We start from the raw sequence: 19,568 nt of genomic DNA, 5'->3' as shown, positions 1-19,568 counted from the left end.
TTTTTGGTGACACCCATCGGTGCTTAGGGGTTCCTCCAGGCTGCACTCAGGAATTACTCCTGGCAGTACACCGGTACGGGGTACGGTATGGGATGCCAGGGATCGAACATGGTCTGGCCGAGTGCAAGGCAAACGCTGTCATATCGCCCCGGCCCCTCTAATTCCAGGAGTTCCTTTTTTTTTATTTTTTCCTTTTGGGTCACACCCGGCAATGCACAGGGGTTACTCCTGGCTTTGCACTCAGGAATTACTCCCGGCGGTGCTCAAAAGCCCTACCCGCTGTGCTATCGCTCCAGTCCATAATTCCAGGAGTTTCTGGCAGTGGTTGCCGGCGCTGCGTTTTCCGATCAGAACGGGTCGCGGTGTAGAAAACTTTCGAGTCGCGCTGATCTGGAACTTACTCCTCCTCCAGCTTCTCCAACAGGTGCAGCCGGCTGGCCCAAATCAACCGGCGGCACCTTGCGCCCCACCTCCGACTCCCGTCCGCACCTCGCACTGCGGCCCTGATTGGCAGGTGGGCCCGTCGCGGCGGCGGGAAAGCGAATCACAATCCTTGGGGTCCGTCCCTGCCACCACGAGGCTACACGTCACGTCCAACCAGGGCCCGGGGGCCACCACCCGCTGGGCCGGAGATGCGGGCCGAAATGACGGATCCCGGGGTCCTGCGGCCGCCCCTCCCCCGCCTCCTCTCCGGGTGGGGGTCTCGGGGCTGCGGGAGCCCAGGGCAGGGAGAAGGCGGGGCGGTCCCTCCCCCAGGGTCCCGATTGTGGGGGCCGGGGGCGAAGGTGACTCGGGTTTTAACGCGCGCGCCCCCGCGCACGGGGTAACGCGAGCTTGGGTCTCCCGCCGGGAAGGGGACCAAAGTCCTTGCTTGGGGCTGGGAGCTGCAGGCCAGTGATCCGCCCAGGGTCACGCGGCCACGCCTCTCCGGCCCCGACCCCGGCTCCCGCACCGGGCAGGGTCTCCGGGCTCCGGCCAAGAGACGTCTGGGGCCAGAGCGCGCAGGGCGCAGGGCACCCACAGCACCCGCGTCCCGAGCCGCGCGCGCGGCCCCTTTAAGAAAGTTCGCGCGGGGCCGGAGCGATAGTCCAGTAGGGAGGGCGTTTCCCTGCCCACGGCCCACCCACGTCGCTCCTCCGCATCCCTGGAGGACCCGTCGGGTGTGATTCCTGAGTGCAAGCGCAGGAGTAACCCCTGGAGCATCACCCCCAAGGAAGCCCAAAGTCAACAAACAAGAAAGTTCGCGGACCGTGTTTGTCCGTGGGAGCCTGAGACAGCGCGCGGGGAAGGGAAGGGGCGAGCCGGGCGGGCGGGCGGCGGCGGCGATTGGCTGCGCGCGCCCCGAGGGCGCCGGGCGGCGGGGCCGCGGCCGCCGGGTCCCTGCTGGGGCTGGTTCCGGCCCCCGCCCCCGCCCCGGCCAAAGGCGCAGTGAAAAGGCGCGGGCTCGGGGCTCTGCTCCGTCCACCCGCGCTGCCCCCGGCCGGCCCCCGCCCTCCCGCCTCACCCCTGCCGCCCCCCGCCGCGCCCCCGCACCGCACCGCACCGCCGCGCGCTATGAGCCTCCCGGAGCTGGACGGCGAGGACTGCCCGGACTCGGACCCCGGCGCGGGCTGCGCCCTGGAGGAAGAGGTGGGTGCAGCGGCTGGGCACGCGGGCCCCCCTCCCGGCCTTTCCCGCCGCGACCCTTCGCCGCCTGTGTCCGGCGGGTGGGCACTGTGTCTCGCCGCCCCCCACCCCCGGGCTCGGCCGGCGGGGCGTGCGCCCCGTGGGTCCCCGTGGGTGCGTGCGGCGCCGGGACCGCTACCCCGTGCAGGGCCCGGGCTCTTTCCGTGCACTTTCCGCCCGGACCCCTGGCCCGTGACCTTGGAGGCTGGGGTCGGCCGCGCGGGGAGCCCGGGGCGTGGGGGCTGGAGCGGGGCTCGGGCACGAGGTTCCTCCAGACGCCGAGGTCCGGGTCCTGCCCCCCTCCCCCCAGCTCCGCTTTCCCCGAGCCGCACGCCCGGGAGCGCCTGCCACGTGCCCCCGGGAGGAGCAGCCCAGGTGGGCGCCGGGTGCTTAGATGGGGGCGCACGTGGAGGCGGGATGGCTGGGTGGGGGGTAGCGGGGGCGGTGGCTATCGACTTGAAGACTAGGGCCGCAGAGGAAGTTGGTGTGGAAGGGGGCCAGCCTGCCCACTCCCGCGGGTGCTGGGCTCTGTTGGGGGTCAGCGCCCCTTCCTGCCCCGCGCATACATGCAGTACCGGGGAAAAGAGCCGCTTATTCTCCTTAAACTGCCTTCCCCTGGGTCAGAGGCTCAACCAACTGCCGCCTCCTCTTGCCCTGCCCGCCCGCCCCGTGGCCATGCCCTATTGGTGATGGGTGGGGGTCCGCCCCCCAGCAGCCCGGGATTGCGGCCAGCCTGTGCGCAGGTGGTGTGGCCTCTCCGAGTCGAGGTCCTGATCCCACTTTTCTTGGGTGGGGGGTTGAGGGTGCAGAGATTACATGGAAGGGAACAGGAGGGCCGATGTCTGTCCAGCTAGGCATGGACACCTGAAGTCTGCGCCCTCCCTGGACGGTGGGGACCACACCAACTGCCTTTCTTCCCTGGAATTTGGGGGCCTTACTACCACCCTGACCTTTGCTGTTCTTTGACTTCCTAAGATATGAGGGAACAGTCATTGCTGGTGCGTGGTCTTGGCCTGGCTTCCTCTGGGCCAAAACTAGGGAAGGGACCCAGAACACACTAGTGCTAGGGGGACCTCACACCTCCCACGCTTTGAAGTGGACCCCACACCTGCCTAGGTTTTGAAGATTGCATTTGGATGTTAGTCACTTTTTTCTGAGGATGAATCCTCAAGCCCTGGCATTCCATGGACTCTGCTCCTCTGAGGCCCCTGCTTTCCACGGGCAGTCTTCTCCGTGGGCTGTCCCATGGACTGGGAGCTTTCTGTGGACTGTTTTCTCCTCAGGGAACTGTCTGCTTTTTGTGGGGCGCAGGTGAACCTCTGTGTGTCCTGGATGCAGGAGATCTGGGTGCATCTTTGACCAAGGTCATACTATACTAAGGGTCTTAGAGCCACCAAACCCCCCCCATCCCTTGCCATGCTCCCCCCCACCCCCCAGCCTACTCTGCTCAGATGGTCACAAGGGCCCTTTGGGGTTGTCTGAGAATGGTGGTCCGAGCCGGAGCTAGACTCTTTCACTTCACATGGCTGACTCTGAGGCCTTTCCTTGGGCAACCCTCCTCGGGAGAGGCTTGCTGGCGTGGTTTCCTTTTATCGGTGGGAATTCTCTTATTAAGCTGCTTGGTGTAGACCTGACTCCCTGTTTGCCCACCAGACCCTCTGTGTGTGTGTGTGTGTGTGTGTGTGTGTGTGTGTCTCGGATGCAGTCTTAAGTGTTAGGTCCCTTTTCTGGACCAGGGCCTCAGGGATACAGGTGGACGGTCTCAGACAGGAGGTGAGCACTGAGCTGTGAGCTGCAGTGAGATGAAGGTGTGTCATCTCAGGACACAGCCATGGCTAGGGAGTGAGGCCATAGACTGGAGGGAACGTTCCCAGGGCAGGAACTGACCTGCAGGAGTCAGGTTCACAGCAGGCCATGTGACTGGTTGGGATCACCACCAGGAGATTTTTTTCTGTTGGCAGCAGTATTGAGGCCATACTATGAAGACCCTGACGTCAGGAACTGTGGGTGTGGGGGCCGGGGAGGGGGCAGAACTGACTCTTTTCCCACTAAGGATGGAGTTGTTAGAAGCTTTAGGAGGGCGGTGAGAAGTGGTGTAGATGTGGCCTCTGCCTATCTAGGCTGGGATTTCTGGTGCTAGAACTGTCAGTGAAGGAATCTGACACCCCCTGGAATGTGAGCCCTGCTCAGTCGGGCTTGCTGCTGGATCTATAGCCTTGTCTTGTCTTAGCCATTGTTGTGGGTGGCTAGACAGTCACAGCCCATAGCTTGAAGATATTGGGGCTGGAGAGAAGTACAGCAGGAGGGAGGATGCTTGGCTTGCATGTTTTGGACCGGGTTCAGTCCCTGGCACCCTCAGCCCACCAGGAGTGATTTCTGAGTGCAGAGCCAGGAGTAAGTCCTGAGCACAGCCAAGTGTGGCCCCAAAACAACAAAAAGGAAATCTGTGCCAAGTTTATGCAGAAGAGACTAAGATTAAGCTACGGTTTTTTTGTTTGTTTGTTTTTGTTTCCTTTTTGGGTCACACCCGGCAATGCGCAGGGGTTACTCCTGACTCTGCACTCAGGAATTCCTCCTGGCGGTGCTCAGGGGACCATATGGGATGCTGGGAATCGAACCCGGGTCGGCCACGTGCAAGGCAAATGCCTTACTCTCTGTACTATTGCTCCAGCCCCTAAGATTCAGTTGTTAATTCTTTGGGGGTCCCCTGAAGGGAGGGTGGTCTTTGAAGTCTTAAGTTGTGTGTGTATTGGGCGGGGCATATACTTAAGATTTTTGAGGTCTAGCCTTTTTGGGGGGAAGTGGCACACACTCAGGGCTTACTCCTGGCTCTGTGCTTAGGGATCACTCCTGGTGGGGTTCAGGGGAATCCTGTATAGTGCTGGGGATCGAACCCAGCCTGAGTTTTGGCGATTTCATGCTGGCCTTAGCATTTCACTCTCCAAAGGCCACAGGTGGATGGCAGCTGGTGGCTTGGCCTGAGGGGCCCCAACCTTGGCTGTCCTCCCGTCCCTTCTTTTCTCATCCACTGCAGTGTGCCAAGTGTGTGCATGGCCTGGTACTCCTCTAGGGGTCTCTGTGGAGTGACCCAGCAGGCCAGGCCAGGGGGAGCACTCTGGAGGGGTGGAAAGGAATTTTTGGGAGTCCATTCCCCTTTTCTCTGTCATCAGCAGCATTCCAGGGGGCAGCCAGCTGAGTGGGGTGGGAGGGGTTTGGTGCTTCTGACCTTGTACCAGAAATGGAGCCTGGGGGATTCTGGTGGGTCTAAGCCTCCCATGTTACTGTGAACCCCGGGGTGTGTTGCTGGCCTGCACCCTCCCCTGTCCTGGGAGCACTGTGGAGCATTTGCTTGTTGCCACTTTGGTGTTTTTTTTTTTTGTTTGTTTGTTTTTTTTTCTTTTTGGATCACACCCGGCGATGCTCAGGAATTAACCCTGGCAGTGCTCAGGGGAGCATATGGGATGCTTGGGAATTGAACCTGGGTCAGCCGTGTGCAAGCAAACACCCTACCGGCCGTGCTAGTAAGGAGGAAACAGGCTCAGGGGGAAACTCTTTCCTTTGTTCCCGCACCTGGCGTGCCCAGGGGTTTACTCCTGCTGAGGCTTGGGGCTCCTACATGGTGCCAAAGTGAACCTGCAAGACAAGCACGTTGATGGTGCTGTTTCTCTGGTCCGTCTTTAATTTATAGGTGCTCCCCGCCTGCCATCGTTGGGGAGTCCCGAACGTTCTGGCAATGTTCAGGGGTCATCAACGCTCTGCCTGGTGGACAGCTGATGGTGCCTGGGGCTTTGTCGTGCCTGAGACGGAACTGGGACTGTGTGTGTGTTCTGCTCTGGCGCTATCTCCTTAGTCTCCTAAATGACTTATTGATTCATTGATTTTTGTCTACCCAGGGCATTGTGCTGGGAACTTGAGCTTTTCCTTTTCTCCTTTTTTTGTGTTTTTGGGTACTCACAGGTGGTGCCTGTGATTCGAATCAGGGTCAGCTGGAAGCAGCTGCAGCGAGGCGAGCCCCTTTCCTCCTGCGCTCTCTCGTTGCCCTGCAGTCCTCGGCCCCTTTCCTGCTCAGTCCTCGAGGGACACCGTGGGCTGTGATCTTTGTACTCTGGTTCTGGGAATCCCATCCAGACCCATCACTTCTGTGTTTATTGGGGGTGGGGCCACACACAGCTGTGCCCAAGGCTTATTCCTGGCTCTTGGGGTTCATATGGGGTTCCAGAGATCGAATTTGGGTCGGCCACGTGCATGGCAAGAGACTCACCACCCTGCGCTCTCTCGGGCCCCGGTTTCCATTGTTCCTTCTCCCTCTGCCTCCCCTTCCCTTTGTTGCTCTGGGGGTGTTGGGATTGCTGTGGGCTGCACACATGTGGGCGGTGCTCTCTGAGGTTTGCACTCCTGAGCCTGTGCGTGTGCTTGTCAAGGCTCACACTGTCCGTGGTGGTGCGTGGGGTATGACCATGCTTGCTGGCGGTCACTGCTGGCTGTGGTGCGGTCACAGTGGCTGTGGCACGCACACACCTGTGGGCCTGTGTGCTGGGTGGCGCTGGGCGGCGCTGGGCCTTGTAGGCGCACACCTTCCTGAACCCATCTGCAGATATGGGGCAACCCGGGTGACATCTTTTTGTTTGTTTTTCTTTTGGGGTCGCACCCAGCTGTGCTCAGGGCTGACTCCTGGCTCTGTGCTTGTGGCTCAGCGGACCGTATGGGGGTGGGGCTGGGGAATGACCCAGGTCTGCTGCAGATGTCCTCCCTGCTGTGCTATTGCTCTGGCCCTGGGAATTGGCATCTTGGTGCTCGAGTTTGCTCTTAGTGGCTGCGCTGTCCTCTGGGAAGGGAATTGTGTGCATGTGTGTATGAGCGTGTGTGACTATGTGTGTGTCTATGAGAATGTGTGACCATGTCTGTGTGTGAGTGTATATGAGCACGAGCATGTATAAGTGTAAGTGACCGTGTGTGTGTATGAGCATGTTAAACATATGAGTATGTGTGAGTGTATGTGAGAATGCGGGGCCATGTGTGCATATGTGTGTGTGTGTGTATGAGCACGTGTGACCACATGAGAGTGAGTGTATGTGAGCATGTGTGACTGTGTACATGTGAGTATGAGCATGTATGACTGTGTGTGCTTATGAGCATATGTGAGTGTATCTGAGCATGTGTGACCATGTGTGCTTGTGTATATAAGTATGTTTGACCATGTGTATGCGTGTGAGTGTATAGGAGCAAGTGTGTGTATGTGAGCATGTGGGAGTGTGTGAACGTATGTGAGCATATATGACAGTGTTTGCGTGTGTGTGTGCGTGGAGAACTTGCACCCGACTTTGGGCCCATCCAACATTGTCCAGAAGTCGCATGTGAATTATAGGTCGTAGGAGAGAGGCCCCTGTTCAGGCGTGACCCCAGCTTTGCTATTGCCAGTGCCTGAGCTGTGAGCTGGTGGTTCTGCATTGTCCCGCCTGGGATCCAGGGCCGTGGGATGACGGGCCGGCCTGAAGCTTGGAGCTTTGTGCCCGACCCTGCAACATGTGACTCAGGCCAGAGTCCGTGGCAGGAGCAGACCCTGGGCTGGGCCTCGGCCCCTGAGTCTCCTCCCCCCAACCGACAGATCTGCTCTTGCTGTTCTGCTCAGGCCTTATAAGCTCAGGGCCGCTGGTGGCCGCATTCCAGCCTCTGTCAAGTGGACCCACTATCGCCCCGCACCTCCCTTCTCCTGGCTGAGACCTGACGGGGTGGGAGGATGGGGTGAGGGTGACAAGACATTGTGGGGTCTGTTTGGCCCCAGTGTTGCCCTAGTAGAGACCCTCTGCTCTGTGGGGTCTGACTTCTGACGCTTAATACACTCCTGTGCCTCAGGTCTGTCCCCTCATCCCTGTCCTCCTCCCTCCCAACCCCTCACCCCATCTCCTCACCCCTGCCCCCTCTTGCCTCCTTCACCCTCGACCCCCTCTCACTCCTAACACACTCAAGCTCACCCCACAACCTGCACACGTCACTCCCGCCCCCTCACCCCTTCCGCCTCATACCTGCCCCCTCCTGTCTCCCTTCACTCCCACCCCTCACCCCTACATCCCATACGGTCCCCCAAACCCCACCAGGATCAATCTCTTGAGTGCAGAGCCAGGAGTAAGCCCTGAGCAACACTGGGTGGGGGCTGTGGGGACCCAGGAGCTAGAGCAGGATGCGGTGGGCAGGGGTTGTTTCCTGCATGGGGATCCCACGTGCCCTCTGTCTGCTAGTTCCCTCTGGTTCTGTCCCCCTAGCTCTGCCGTCCTGTTCTCTGTCATCCTGAGCTAGGACCTGGGGGTGGGGTGGGGGGAGCCTGGGGCTGCTGCCTTGGTGACTGGGCTGACCTGGCTCTGCCTGGCCCCTCCCTCATTCCTAGCAGAGCCCATGGCCACCCTGCGCCCAGCTTGTCCCCTGGGGAGGCGGGTGGGAGCTTTCTGTGCCACTTTGGATGCTTGGACCCTCAGAGAGAGCAGTTGGGGTGAGGCGGGGCTGGACTGAGTCCCGTCCTGGTCGTACTAAGAACTCGACTTTCAGAGGCCCCTGGGGAGTGGCTGGAGGGGCCTCTTGAGGGAGGATTAAAAATTATCCTGAGGGGCTGGAGCAATAGCACAGCGGGTGCACAAGGCTGACCTGGGATCGATTCCCAGCATCCCGTATGGTCCCCTGAGCACTACCAGGAGTGATTCCTGAGTGCAGAGCCAGGAGTAACCCCTGTGCATTGCCGGATGTGACCCCCCCCCAAAAAAAAGAAAATTAGCCTGAGGTGTGGCACCCACGGGTCCACTGAGGCTGGGCCCAGCTGTTCTCACAGAAGAGGGAACCACTGGCTCCATCCCCACGGCTGGTAGTTGGTTTTTATTTTTTTACAGGGGGTTCTGCACCCACCCCAGGACTTGGGGTGACCCGTGGCAGTGCTGGGGAGCACACGGTGCCCGGGATCGAGTCTGGGCATCCTGTGGCAAAGCATGTGTTCATCCTTTTTTGGCCACGCCCAGCGGTGCTCGGGGCTTACTCCTGCTCTGTGCTTGGGGATCACTCCAGGTGGTGTTCCTGGGACCATACAGGGTGTCAGAATCCAACCTGGGTGGGTGGTGTCTCCAGCATGTGCCTCCCCAGCTGTGGAGGCGCTTGTTCAGTCCCATCTCCATGGGGGGTGCCCAGGTGTTGGCTCCCCAAAGCTGCCATCACTTTGTGTAGCTTAGTCGGGTTTGAAGACAGCTTGAGTTTCTTTGTGTGTGTGTGTGTGTGTGTGTGTGTGTGTGTGTGTGTTTGTGTTTGGCTTTTGGGTCACACCTGGCAATGCTCAGGTGTTACTCCCGGCTCTGCACTCAGGAATTACTACTGGTGGTGTTCGGGGGACCATAAGGGATGCCGGGGATTGAACCCTTTGGGCCTCATGCAAGGCAAATGCCCTACCCACTGTTGTGTTTCTCCACAGGCTGTGGGGCTGGAGATGGCTGTGGGGCTGAGAACAAGCTTTCCAGGGCGGGGGAGGTCCCAGGTTTGATGTCTGGTACCACCTGAGCACCACTGAGCATGGCCCCAAAATGAAATGGAATTTTATTTATTTTTCTAATGGAGAGGGTTGGGCTACACCCAGCAGAGTTCAGGGCTTTCTCCTGGCTCTGCACCCAGAGATCACTTCTGACAGGCTCGGGGGACCATACCGGGGCCAGGGGTTGAACGGATACGATCACTCCAATCCCAGGAAGTGAAATTTTATAATGAAGAAAGGAGAGGTGTGGGAGATCGTACAGCAGGTCACACTGGGGGAAGCTGTGTCAGATACTCGTTCGGTCTGTTCCTCAGAAAGTGTGGTTCTAGGGGGTGTGTGTCTGGGTGTCTGGCTGTGCGTCCCCTTTAGGGGGGATGGTGAGTTAGTGGATGCGTGTGCAGGGGTGTGCAGAGCCTTGTTAGCTAAGCTGCTCTCTGCCATCAGCCCCAGCTGTTTTTTTTCCTTTGGGGTGGGGGTGAGGATTGGGCTAGATGCCCAGTGTTTCGGACACTGCCTCCTGGGTTTGTGCTCAGGGGTTACACCAGGTGGAACTTTCCAGTGCTGGGGATTCGATCCCGGTTGGCCATGTGCCACAGTCCTTGTACCCTCTGCCCCCAAAGCATGTTTCAGTGCTTCTGACCTTGACACCTGTGTCCGAGTAACCCTTTGGGCGGGTTGCTTACTGGAGCTCTGGGTGCTGTCGATGGCGCACCCTGCCTCCCCAGTGAGGGACACGCTCTGGCCTCGTGGCCTCGCCCACTGTCCAGGTCAAGCCCCCTGCTTGCTGTCTGACCTGGCTTTGCCACTAAGGGCCAGCTTGTGGCTAACAGAGTCATCAGCCTGCCTCGAGTCTGGGGTCTCCTCATGCTTCAGCACCCAGCGTGGTTGTCCCCACTCAATCCCTGGCCTGTGGCCCAGCCTTCAGCCTTGGGGATCACTCAGGAACAGCTCTGTGCAGGGTGGGATCCAGCACAAGGCCAGAGGAGGCAGGAGGGTGGCATGTGACTGGCTAGAGTTCTGTCTCCGGTATCTTGTAGGGATCTTGTAGGGCCCCTCGAGTCTCCCAGAAGTGATCCCTGAGTGCAGAGCCAGGTGCAGCCCTGAGTGCTGCCAGAATGCCTCGTGCACCCTCCCCCTCCCCACAGACCGAGGTCCCAGCTCTGCAGGCTGCCTCCGGAGCAGGAGGGGTGGACAGGGATGTCGAACTGGTCAGAAGTGCCTCCAGGTACAGCAGCCACTGCGCTTCCCTTCCCCTGACTCTCCTTCCCCCGGACCTGGACCCAGCGGCCGAGGCTCTAACCAGGTTCCGGGTATCTTTCACCCCACCAAAAAAAGTTTTTGCTGTGTAGTTGGTCTTTTTTTTCTTTTCTTTTTGGGTCACACCCGGTGATGCACAGGGGTTACTACTCCTGGCTTATGTACTCAGGAATTACTCCTGATGGTGCTCGGGTGACCTTATGGGATGCTGGGAATCGAACCCGGGTCGGCTGCGTGCAAGGCAACAGCCCTCCCTGCTGTGCTATTGCTCCAGTCCTTGCTGTGTATTTGCGGGGGGAGAGATGTGGCTTTCTTCATTTCATCGGAGAGGCCCTTGATTGAAGGTCTGTGGCCTCACCTATGGGGCTGAAGCTTTCTTTGGCTCAGGCCAGATAGATCCTGGAATGAGGAAAGTGCCCAGAGAGGCATTGGGGGTGTTCCCTGTGGTGTCTATGTGTGGAGGCTGTAGTGCCCGCAGTTTCTCCATGTTCTCCCGGCCTGCATCTGCCCTGGCCTGAGCCCGGCTCTCTCTTCTTTCTGTCCCAGGTCCGGACGCTGTTCGTCAGTGGCCTCCCTGCGGATGTCAGGCCCAGGGAACTCTACCTCCTCTTCAGGCCCTTCCAGGTGAGTGAAGGCCTGGGGGGAAGCTGGGATACGAGGTGGGCTGAGTTGGGACCCCCGGGCCCCAGAGGGCGCTCATGTCTGTTCCCATCCCGGTCACTAAGCCCCATCACAACAGACTGTCAGACGCTATGATGGTCTGGCTGTGAAGACTTAGGAGGGCTCCATATTCACACCCCCCAGTTTTGTTTTTGCTTTTTGGGTCACACTCGGCAACACACAAGGGTTACTCCTGGCTCATGCACTCAAGAATTACTCCTGGCGGTGCTCAGGGGACCACATGGGATGCTGGGAATCGAACCCGGGTCAGCTGCATGCAAGGCAAATGCCCTACCCGTTGTGCTATCACTCCAGCCCCCACATCTCCCAGTTTTTTTTTTTTTTTTTTTTTTTTTTTTTGTGGAGCAGGGAAACAAAATAGTTATTTTAATTTAAGTCCCAGTTTCATGACATTGCTACTTGCATAATAGCTACACATGTTCCTTAACAAGTACTGTTTTTATTTAAGAGTAAAATAGAAAAAGATTTTTAAGTTTTATATGTACTGGTTTCAAATATTTTTTACTGGAATCTCCCAGTTTTTATTTGTCCTGCTGTGTGGGCCTCCAGGTGCCCCTGCACAGGGGAGAGTACGGGGATGGGGTGCAGCTGACGGGAACCCCTCTCTCTGCAGGGCTACGAAGGCTTCCTCATCAGGTTCATCTCCAGACAGGTAACTGTCCTCCCCGCGCTTCTTCCTTCCAGCTCAGTCCAGTCTCAGCCTGGCCCTGCTCCGGAGAGTCAGGGGTTGGCCTCTCCTTAGCCGTGAGGCACTTCCGTGGCTTCTCACGGGACAGATGTCCCTTGCAGGTCTGAGGCCATTGTCCATTGTCACAGGGTGGCCTGAACCACAAAGGGAGAATGAAAGAAATGAAATCCCGGTAGCCCCGTGTGCCCCAGCCCTTGGAGCTGTCTCTTCCCAACCCCTGGGTCTTTCTGTTGTTGGTTTGGGTTTGGGGGCAGTGCTCCTGGCTCTGTGCTCGGGGATCATACGGGATGCCGGGGATCATACATACCCAGGCTGGCCGCGTGCGAGGCAGCAGCCCTCCCTGCTCTCCCGTCACTCTGGCCTTGAGGCTCTTTGCTCTTTTTGCCCATGGTGTGGCATTGGGGTGGGAATCTTCAGCTCTGTGCATGAAGACTCTTTCTCTTCCAGTTGAATATGGGGGTGTGGGCAGGAGTTGGGGGGCTTTCTGCCCTTCTCTGTTGTGAACTCTGTCGAGCTCTGCAGGGAGCCGTGGTGCCTGGTCTGGGCTGTGGGCGAGACAGGAGGTTTTCTCTCTCCCAAACTAGCCTATCGGTTTTGTGGTCTTCGACAGCCGGGTGAGAGCCGAAGTGGCCAAGAATGCCTTGAATGTGAGTAGAGCAGACCGCTCGAGGGGTCCCTGTCCCTCTGCAGAGCTGCCCCGGGACAGGCCCTGCAGGTGGCCTCCCCCGGCCTCCCTGTCTGCTGGACTCTGTCGCTTGCCAGGCCTGAGGCCTCCCTTGCAGGTGAGCAAGTCTCCTTCCTTCCTCTGCTTCTTCTCAGGGCATCTGCTTTGATCCCGAGAACCCACAGACCCTGAAGCTAGAGTTTGCCAAAGCCAATACCAAGATGGCCAAGAGTAAGCTGAAGGGCACACCAAACCCTAGCAGCACCCACCCTGCCCTCGGTGCACACGGCACCACCCGCGACCCCTGTGAGTGGCAATGGTGTGACCTGGGACCGCGGACGGGTGTCAGGTGGAGGGTGTCTGTTCAATCCCTCTCCCAGGGGGCTTCTCTCTCAGTCTGGGCTGCATGACGGGGCCTCCTCGCCCTACTGCCTTCCAATTCCCGCGCTTCTGCATCACCAGCTGCATTCACAGAGTGTGTTGGGGATGGAGGGTATGTGTGTGTACAAGGCTCCTGTGTGTATGTGTGAGTTTGTGTGTACAAGGCTCCTTTATGTGTGTGTGTGTATGGTCATGTGTACAAAGCTCCTCTGTGTGTGTGTACAGGTCTCCTGTGTGTGTGTACAGGGTTCCTGTGTGTGTTTGTGTATAGGGCTCCTGTGTGTGTGTGTGTATAGGGCTCCTGTGCGTGTGTGTCTGTGTGTGTACAGGGCTCCTCTGTGTGTGTGTGTGCAGGGCTTCTGTGTGTGTGTTTTTGTGTGTATATATACAGGGCTCCAGTGCGTGTTTGTGTGTCTGTGTGTGTACAGGGCTCCTATGTATATGTGTTTGTGTGTGTGTATGTACAGGGCTCCAGTGTGTGTGTGTGTGTGTGTGTGTATGTGTTTGTGTGTGTGTACAGGACTCCTGTGTGTGTGTATACAGGGCTCCTGTGTATGTATATAGGGCTCCTGTGTGTGTTTGTGTGTGTGCACCTGTGTGTGTACACGGCTCCAGTGTGTGTGTGTGTGTGTGTGCGCGCGCACGTGTGTGCATGTGAGCACCTGCACACATACCTCCTCTCTCGAGACTCCCCTGAGTTGGCCTCTGCACCCCATCTCAAGCTGGGAGCCCAGCGTCCTCACAGGCTCTTGTATCTGCAGATGACCTGATAGGGGCTACCCTGATCTCCACGTCCCCCTACGCCTGGACCCCCTATCACCTGTACACCACAGAGCTGGCCCCCGCCATCTCCCACACCTCATTACCCTACCCAGCGGGCACTGCCGCCACCACTGCCGCTGCCCTGCACACACAGGTGAGCTCTGACACATGGGGGAGTTGGGACTCTGTTGTCCCTCCATGCTGACACCCCCTTTCTTGGAGTAGAAAGGGGCACAAAGCTGGTGGGGAGGAGGCCTGGACTTGTGTGTGCTCACACCCAGCCCCCCTGTGGCCTGAGGCCTCTCTGCAGGTGTTGTGGGAAACTCCGGGCACTCTACCCGGGCCAGTGAGTTGAGGTGCTGGTATGCCGGGTCATGCTGCTGCTACGCATTTGCGTGTTAGCATGCCAGGACACGCTGTTTGAGCGTGTCTCATGTTTGTGGGGGGTCACTGCTGTTTTCAGCATGGGAGAAGTGGGGTCTATTCTTCAGGAAGTTTGGAAGGGGCTCTGGGACTGCAGAGAGGACCAGCCCAGCACAGGGTGGGGGCAGAGGGGAGTGAGGGTCTGGATCTACCGGGGCTCAGTCCCCTTGGCTCCTGGAACCCAGTGGTCCCTGCCTTCACCCAGGCCCAGGCAGGAAGGTTTCGATTTGGGATGACTCTTTTATATATATATATATAATATATATATATATATATTTTGGGGGGTCACACCTGGCAATGCTCAGGGGTTCCTCCTGGCTCTGCACTCAGGAATTACCCCTAGCGGTGCTCAGGGGACCATATGGGATGCTGGGAATTGAACCCGAGTCGGCTGCGTGCAAGGCAAATGCCCTGCCCGCTGTGCTATCACTCCAGCCCCTGGGGCGACTCTTTATTTATTTATTTATTTATTTATTTATTTATTGAATCACTGTGGGAAAGGTTACAAAGCTTTCAGGTTTATGTCTCAGTCATGCAAATATCAAACACATTTCCCTTTACCAATACTTATTTTTTACCCTGAAGAACCCCAATAAAACCCCACCCCCCACCCCTCCCCGTCCCTGTGAGGCAGATGAATTCTAGTTAACACTCTATCTGCTTTGATTAGATTCATTATTTCATTAAGATTCACCACTATTATTTAGAGTTTACCCCCCCCCCCCCCAAAATCAGACATGCTGAAAAAGCATTGTGAAGTGATTTGCTTTCTACAGCTGGGTTCAAGAATTAAATGTTGGTTTTGGATTTCTGCTATTTTACCTATTGACCCTGGAAGTATTTCTACTGAAAGTCAGATAGTTAAGAAATTGGTTTCTGTGTTCTGGAGTCGTGGCCGTGCTGGAGAGCCGCTCGCGGGGGGCAACCGGTGGCCTCGGTAGGGCGTGAAGGGCGGAGCGAAACGCCCCCCTTCCCATGAGGTTTTAGTCACCCCCACACTCCCGGCTCATACCTGCTGTCCACAAGGCTCCCATGTGGCCGCCATCTTTCTTTCCAGAGAGGAGAGGGCGAATGGGGCAACACCCTTTCCCCTCCGGCAGACTTGATGGCCTGGATCAATGCATAGTCCGTTCACTTTTCTGCTCCAAGCTGCTGGGTTCTGCATTAAGTCCTTGTGCTTCTGGGGCCATGGCCGTGCTGGAGAGCCGCTCACGGGGGGTGACTGGTGACCTCGGTAGGGCATGAAGGACAAACCGGAACGCCCCCCGACCCATGAGGTTTTAGTCGTGGGGCGACTCTTGAGACAGATTCTTCCCCAGCAGTGGCTTCTCCTTGCCAGCTGGGGGCTGCTGAATTTAGCCCTGCGCCCCCCTCCCTGCTGCCCCCCCCTTCCCCCTACCCCCCCATAGGCGAGAACAGCATCCCAGGCACCTAGAGGACAGCATGTGGCCTCCTTCCTGGTCTATCCTCTGCCTAGCTGTGTGCAGGCCGGTTCACAGCCTGTAGAGCCCCTTTGTCATCTCTTCCCCTCCTTGGGCCCCCCCTTTTTTTTTTTTTTGCTTTTTGGGTCACACCCGGCGATGCTCAGGGGTTATTCCTGGCTCATGCGCACTCAGGAATTACTCCTGGCGGTGCTCGGGGGACCATATGGGATGCTGGGAATCGAACCAGGGTTGGCCATGTTGGCTGTGTGCAAGGCAAATGCCCTACCCACTGTGCTATCGCTCCAGCCCCCCCCCCCTTTTTTTTAAACACTTAAAACCACATGGGAGTGTAAAATTGTAACAAATAGATTAATACTCTTCATCCTCATCTTCTCCATCTGCACTATCTGCTCCGACCTCTTCATAATCCTTCTCCAGGGCGGCCATGTCCTCACGGGCCATGTCCTCACAGGCCTCAGAGAACTCTCCCTCCTCCATGCCCTCACCCACGTACCAGTGAACAAAGGCACACTTGGCATACATCGGATCAAACTTGTGGTCCAGGCGGGCCCAGGCCTCAGCAATGGCTGTGGTGTTGCTCAGCATGCAAACAGCCCGCTGCACTTTGGCCAGGTCCCTACCAGGAACCACAGTGGGAGGCTGGTAATTAGTACCAACTTTGAAGTCAGTGGGACACCAACCCACAACCTGGATGCTGCACTTGGTCTTGATGGTGGCAATGGCAGCAGTGACATTTTTGGGAACCACGTCATCACAGTACAACAGGCAGCAAGCCATGTATTTACTGTGGTGAGGGTCACATTTCACCATCTGGTTGGCTGGCTCAAAGCATGCATTGGTGATCTCTGCAACAGTGAGCTGTTCGTGGTAGGCTTTCTCAGCAGAGATGACGGGGGCGTATGTGGCCAGAGGGAAGTAGATTCGGGGTGGGGCACCAGGTTGGTCTGGAATTTGGTCAGATCGACATTCAGGGCCCCATCAAATCAGAGGAAGTTGTGATGGAGGACACAATCTGGCTAATAAGACGGTTCAGATTAGTGTAGGTTGGCGCTTGATATCAACGTTTCTATGACAGGTGTCACAGATGGTCTGATTGTCCACCATGAAGGCACAATCAGAGTGCTCCACGGTGGTGTGGGTGGGAGGATGGAGTTGTAGGACTCCACCACAGCAGTGGACACCTGTGGGTCTGGGTCAGTGGAGAACTCCAGCTTGGACTTCTTGCCATAGTCGACGGAGAGATGTTCCATCAGCAGGGAGGTGAACCCAGAAATGGTTCCTCCCCTAATGCTGTGGAACACCAGGAAGCCCTGAAGCCTGGTGCACTGGTCAGCTAGTTTCCGAATTCCGTCCAAGATGAGGTCAGTGATCTCCTTGTCAGTGGTGTAGTGGCCACAGGCATAGTTATTGGCAGCATCTCCCTTGCCTGTGATGAGCTGCTCAGGGTGGAAGAGCTGGCAGTAGGTGCCAGTGCGAGTTTCATCAATGACTGTGGGCTCCAAGTCTACAAACACTGCCCTGGGCACATGCTTGCCAGTGCCCGTTTCACGGAAGGAGGTGTTGAAGGAGTCATCTCCTCCCCCAGTGGTCTTGTCACTGGGCATCTGGCCATCGGGCTGGATGCCATGTTCCAGGCAGTAGAGCTTCCAGCAGGCATTGCCAATCTGGACACCAGCCTGGCCAACGTGGATGGAGATGCACTCATGCATGATGAGGACTTGCCAGGTTCCAGTTCAGAGTCGAGGGTCTCCCACTAGAAGTCTACCAAGGAGTCAGGAGGAGAAGCAGTGAGCTCCTTGGGCCCTTTTTTGTTTGTTTGTTTTTATGCCCCACTTGGTGATGCTCGGGTTTTACTCCTGGCCCTGTGCTCAGGGACCACTCCTGGTGGATACTGGGGGTGCCAGGGATTGAACCTGGATCAGTGGATGCAAGGCCAGTGCCTTAACCCCAGTGCTCTTTGGAGTTCATAGAACATAATATAACTTAACATTTTCTGAAATGCTTCACATTAGAGTTACTATACTTTTTTTTGAAATATAAAGTTGTTCACAATAGTTCATTACAGTTAATATTCAAACACCAATCCCATCCCCATGCACCTTTGCACCAGCATAAGAGGAAAGTGTGTGAAGATTGTTGTATTTCATCTTGGAGCTATTTAAGCCCCTATAAGAGAATACAAGCATGTATGTTAAACCCAAACAAGTATGTGATACTTTTGGTACATTAGTGGGCTAGAGTCTAAGAGGTCCAGGACATTCTATGTCGCTCTCTCCTGGGAGCTTTATTTCATAGTCTCTGGGTCTTGGCCATTGATGAGATTCTATGGTGCCAGGGGCAGTTTGTGGGTGTTACTGCCAAGCTACTGGAAAATTGGAAAGCTGGGGGAAGGAGGCCCAGTCCTGTTCCCAGTGAGCTTGGAGATCTCAGTCACGGGTCCCACATACCTGGGTTTTTCTGCAGGTTCCCCCATAGGTGAGTCTCATCCAAGCCCGTGGAGAGCAGCCCTGGGCATGGCTGTATGGTTGGTTGGGTTTTGGAGGTTTTAGGTTGCCAGGGTTCTGCTTGGCGGGGAGGGAAACTCAACCCGCCCCACTTCAAGTTGCCCCAGTGAAGACAGCCTGGCATGGGGTCAGGACTGAATTGCTCCACTGTTGATCTCTGTTTGAAAGATATTCTGTTTTGATTTTGGGGCCTATCAGACAGTACTCAGGGGTTACTCCTGACTCTGTGCTCAGGGATCACTCCTGGTAGTGCTCGGAGAACCATATGTGTTGCCAGGAATTGGATCCCGGTTGGTCACATGCAAGCAGCATGTTACCTGCTGTGCTATGGCTCCCACCCCTCCTTGCACCCTTGACCCTTTGGGAAGCGGGCTGGGCCTTGCTCTCCTGGCGTGGGATGGACAGTGACGCCTGGAGGTGACTGCCTGGCCGCTGCCCATCAGGGAGCCCCTGGAGCTCACTCCTGATGCCGCCTCTCCTGCAGGCACGCTGGTGCCCGACCTCTGACAGCGCCCAGCAAGGCTGGAAGTTTCACCAGTTCTGCTAGTGTTGTGGTGAGTGCCAGCATAGCACCAGCCTGCACGGTCTCCACTCCTCTCTGCTCCCCACCCCTTCTCTGGTCAGCTCACAGCCCCTGTCCCTTCCCCCCTCCCCTGCAGGTACCTTCAGGCCACTCTGCCCAGTGCCTCCAGGGAAGAAACCAGCAGCCCCGGTGCCCCCAGGGAGCCTGTGGAAAGCTCCTTCCGTCTGGTCCGAATCTCAGTGGACTGTCCTGTCCCCTCCCCTACCTCTAAGCTCTTCCACAAGGCCGTTCTGGAAGGGTCCAAGGCCTGCTTTGGAGCCCACCTCATGGGGACAGGCTCACGGTTCCCTCTTCTGGCATTAGCATGACAGTCACCTCGTGTGTGCACGAGTACAGGGTTCTCACCACGTGTCATCTGGCAGCAGGTCCCACCTTCATCCTGCATCCCTGCACCATGAGCATCCCTGTCCCATGCCCCTCCTTCCATGGATAGGCCCTGCAGCTGGCCTCCCTGGTACCCCCCTTTCCCCCCCACTCCCACCCCACTTGCGGGCTGAGCAGGAGCCGAGATGGTGTTTGCTTTTCATTTCCTCCTCCTAGGGGCCACGCTGACAGGAAGCATCCGGTCACTCACTCCCTCTAGCGCATCCTACCGTGATGGACCTCACCCCTGTCTGGTTATTATTTCCAGACTTCACAACCAACCAGAAAGCCAGCATTTTTTGGTACCCTGTGTAGCAAACTGGTTGTGTATCCTGAAGGGTTTTTCATGTGCAATTAATCAATTATTGAAGAGACCTCATTCCCCTGTCAGATAAGTTTAATGTTTCCCTTGAGGCGTGAAGAAGAAAAAAGGGCTTCCGTTCTCTGGCAGCGAGCCTTTGTTTAAGGAAGGTGAAGGGAAAGTCCTGCCGTTTCCTTGTGCAAGTGCGTCAGTGCTTGCTTGGCCATGGCGCGGTGGCTGTCTGGGAGCTGCTGTCCCCCGTGAGAATGTCAAAGTGGGTAATATCTGAAATGCAAAATAAAAAACTATCCAGACTACCAGCACTTTTTTTGTTTCTCCAAAATTTTAAA

At 57.0% G+C, this 19,568-nt stretch overlaps 1 protein-coding gene and 1 pseudogene across 1 annotated transcript; one reads left to right on the top strand and one right to left on the bottom strand.

Moving 5' to 3' along the window:
- The first annotated feature begins 1,554 nt into the window (after window positions 1-1,554).
- RBPMS2 (RNA binding protein, mRNA processing factor 2) lies at window positions 1,555-18,518 on the top strand. Its single transcript, XM_056128055.1, has 7 exons — window positions 1,555-1,629; window positions 10,970-11,047; window positions 11,718-11,756; window positions 12,377-12,439; window positions 12,612-12,762; window positions 13,599-13,753; window positions 18,456-18,518. Exons 1-7 carry the CDS (start codon window positions 1,555-1,557, stop codon window positions 18,516-18,518), a joined length of 624 nt encoding a protein of 207 aa, XP_055984030.1.
- Window positions 15,816-17,182, bottom strand: LOC130035325 (tubulin alpha-1C chain-like; annotated as a pseudogene).
- Window positions 18,519-19,568: the final 1,050 nt, after the last annotated feature.

Source organism: Sorex fumeus, unplaced genomic scaffold (assembly GCF_029834395.1).
Source record: "Sorex fumeus unplaced genomic scaffold, SorFum_2.1 ptg000063l, whole genome shotgun sequence".
Classification (NCBI taxonomy): domain Eukaryota; kingdom Metazoa; phylum Chordata; class Mammalia; order Eulipotyphla; family Soricidae; genus Sorex; species Sorex fumeus.
Note: the sequence above shows the minus strand (reverse complement) of the source record. Positions and strands in the feature narration are given on the sequence as shown.

Bases quoted from the DNA above. Each gene is read 5' to 3' on its own strand.
- RBPMS2 (XM_056128055.1), top strand. From the start codon at position 1,555: ATGAGCCTCCCGGAGCTGGACGGCGAGGACTGCCCGGACTCGGACCCC. The intron at 12,763-13,598 runs GTGAGTGGCAAT...TTGTATCTGCAG, and splicing joins CGGCACCACCCGCGACCCCT to ATGACCTGATAGGGGCTACC. The intron at 13,754-18,455 runs GTGAGCTCTGAC...CCTCTCCTGCAG, and splicing joins CCGCTGCCCTGCACACACAG to GCACGCTGGTGCCCGACCTC.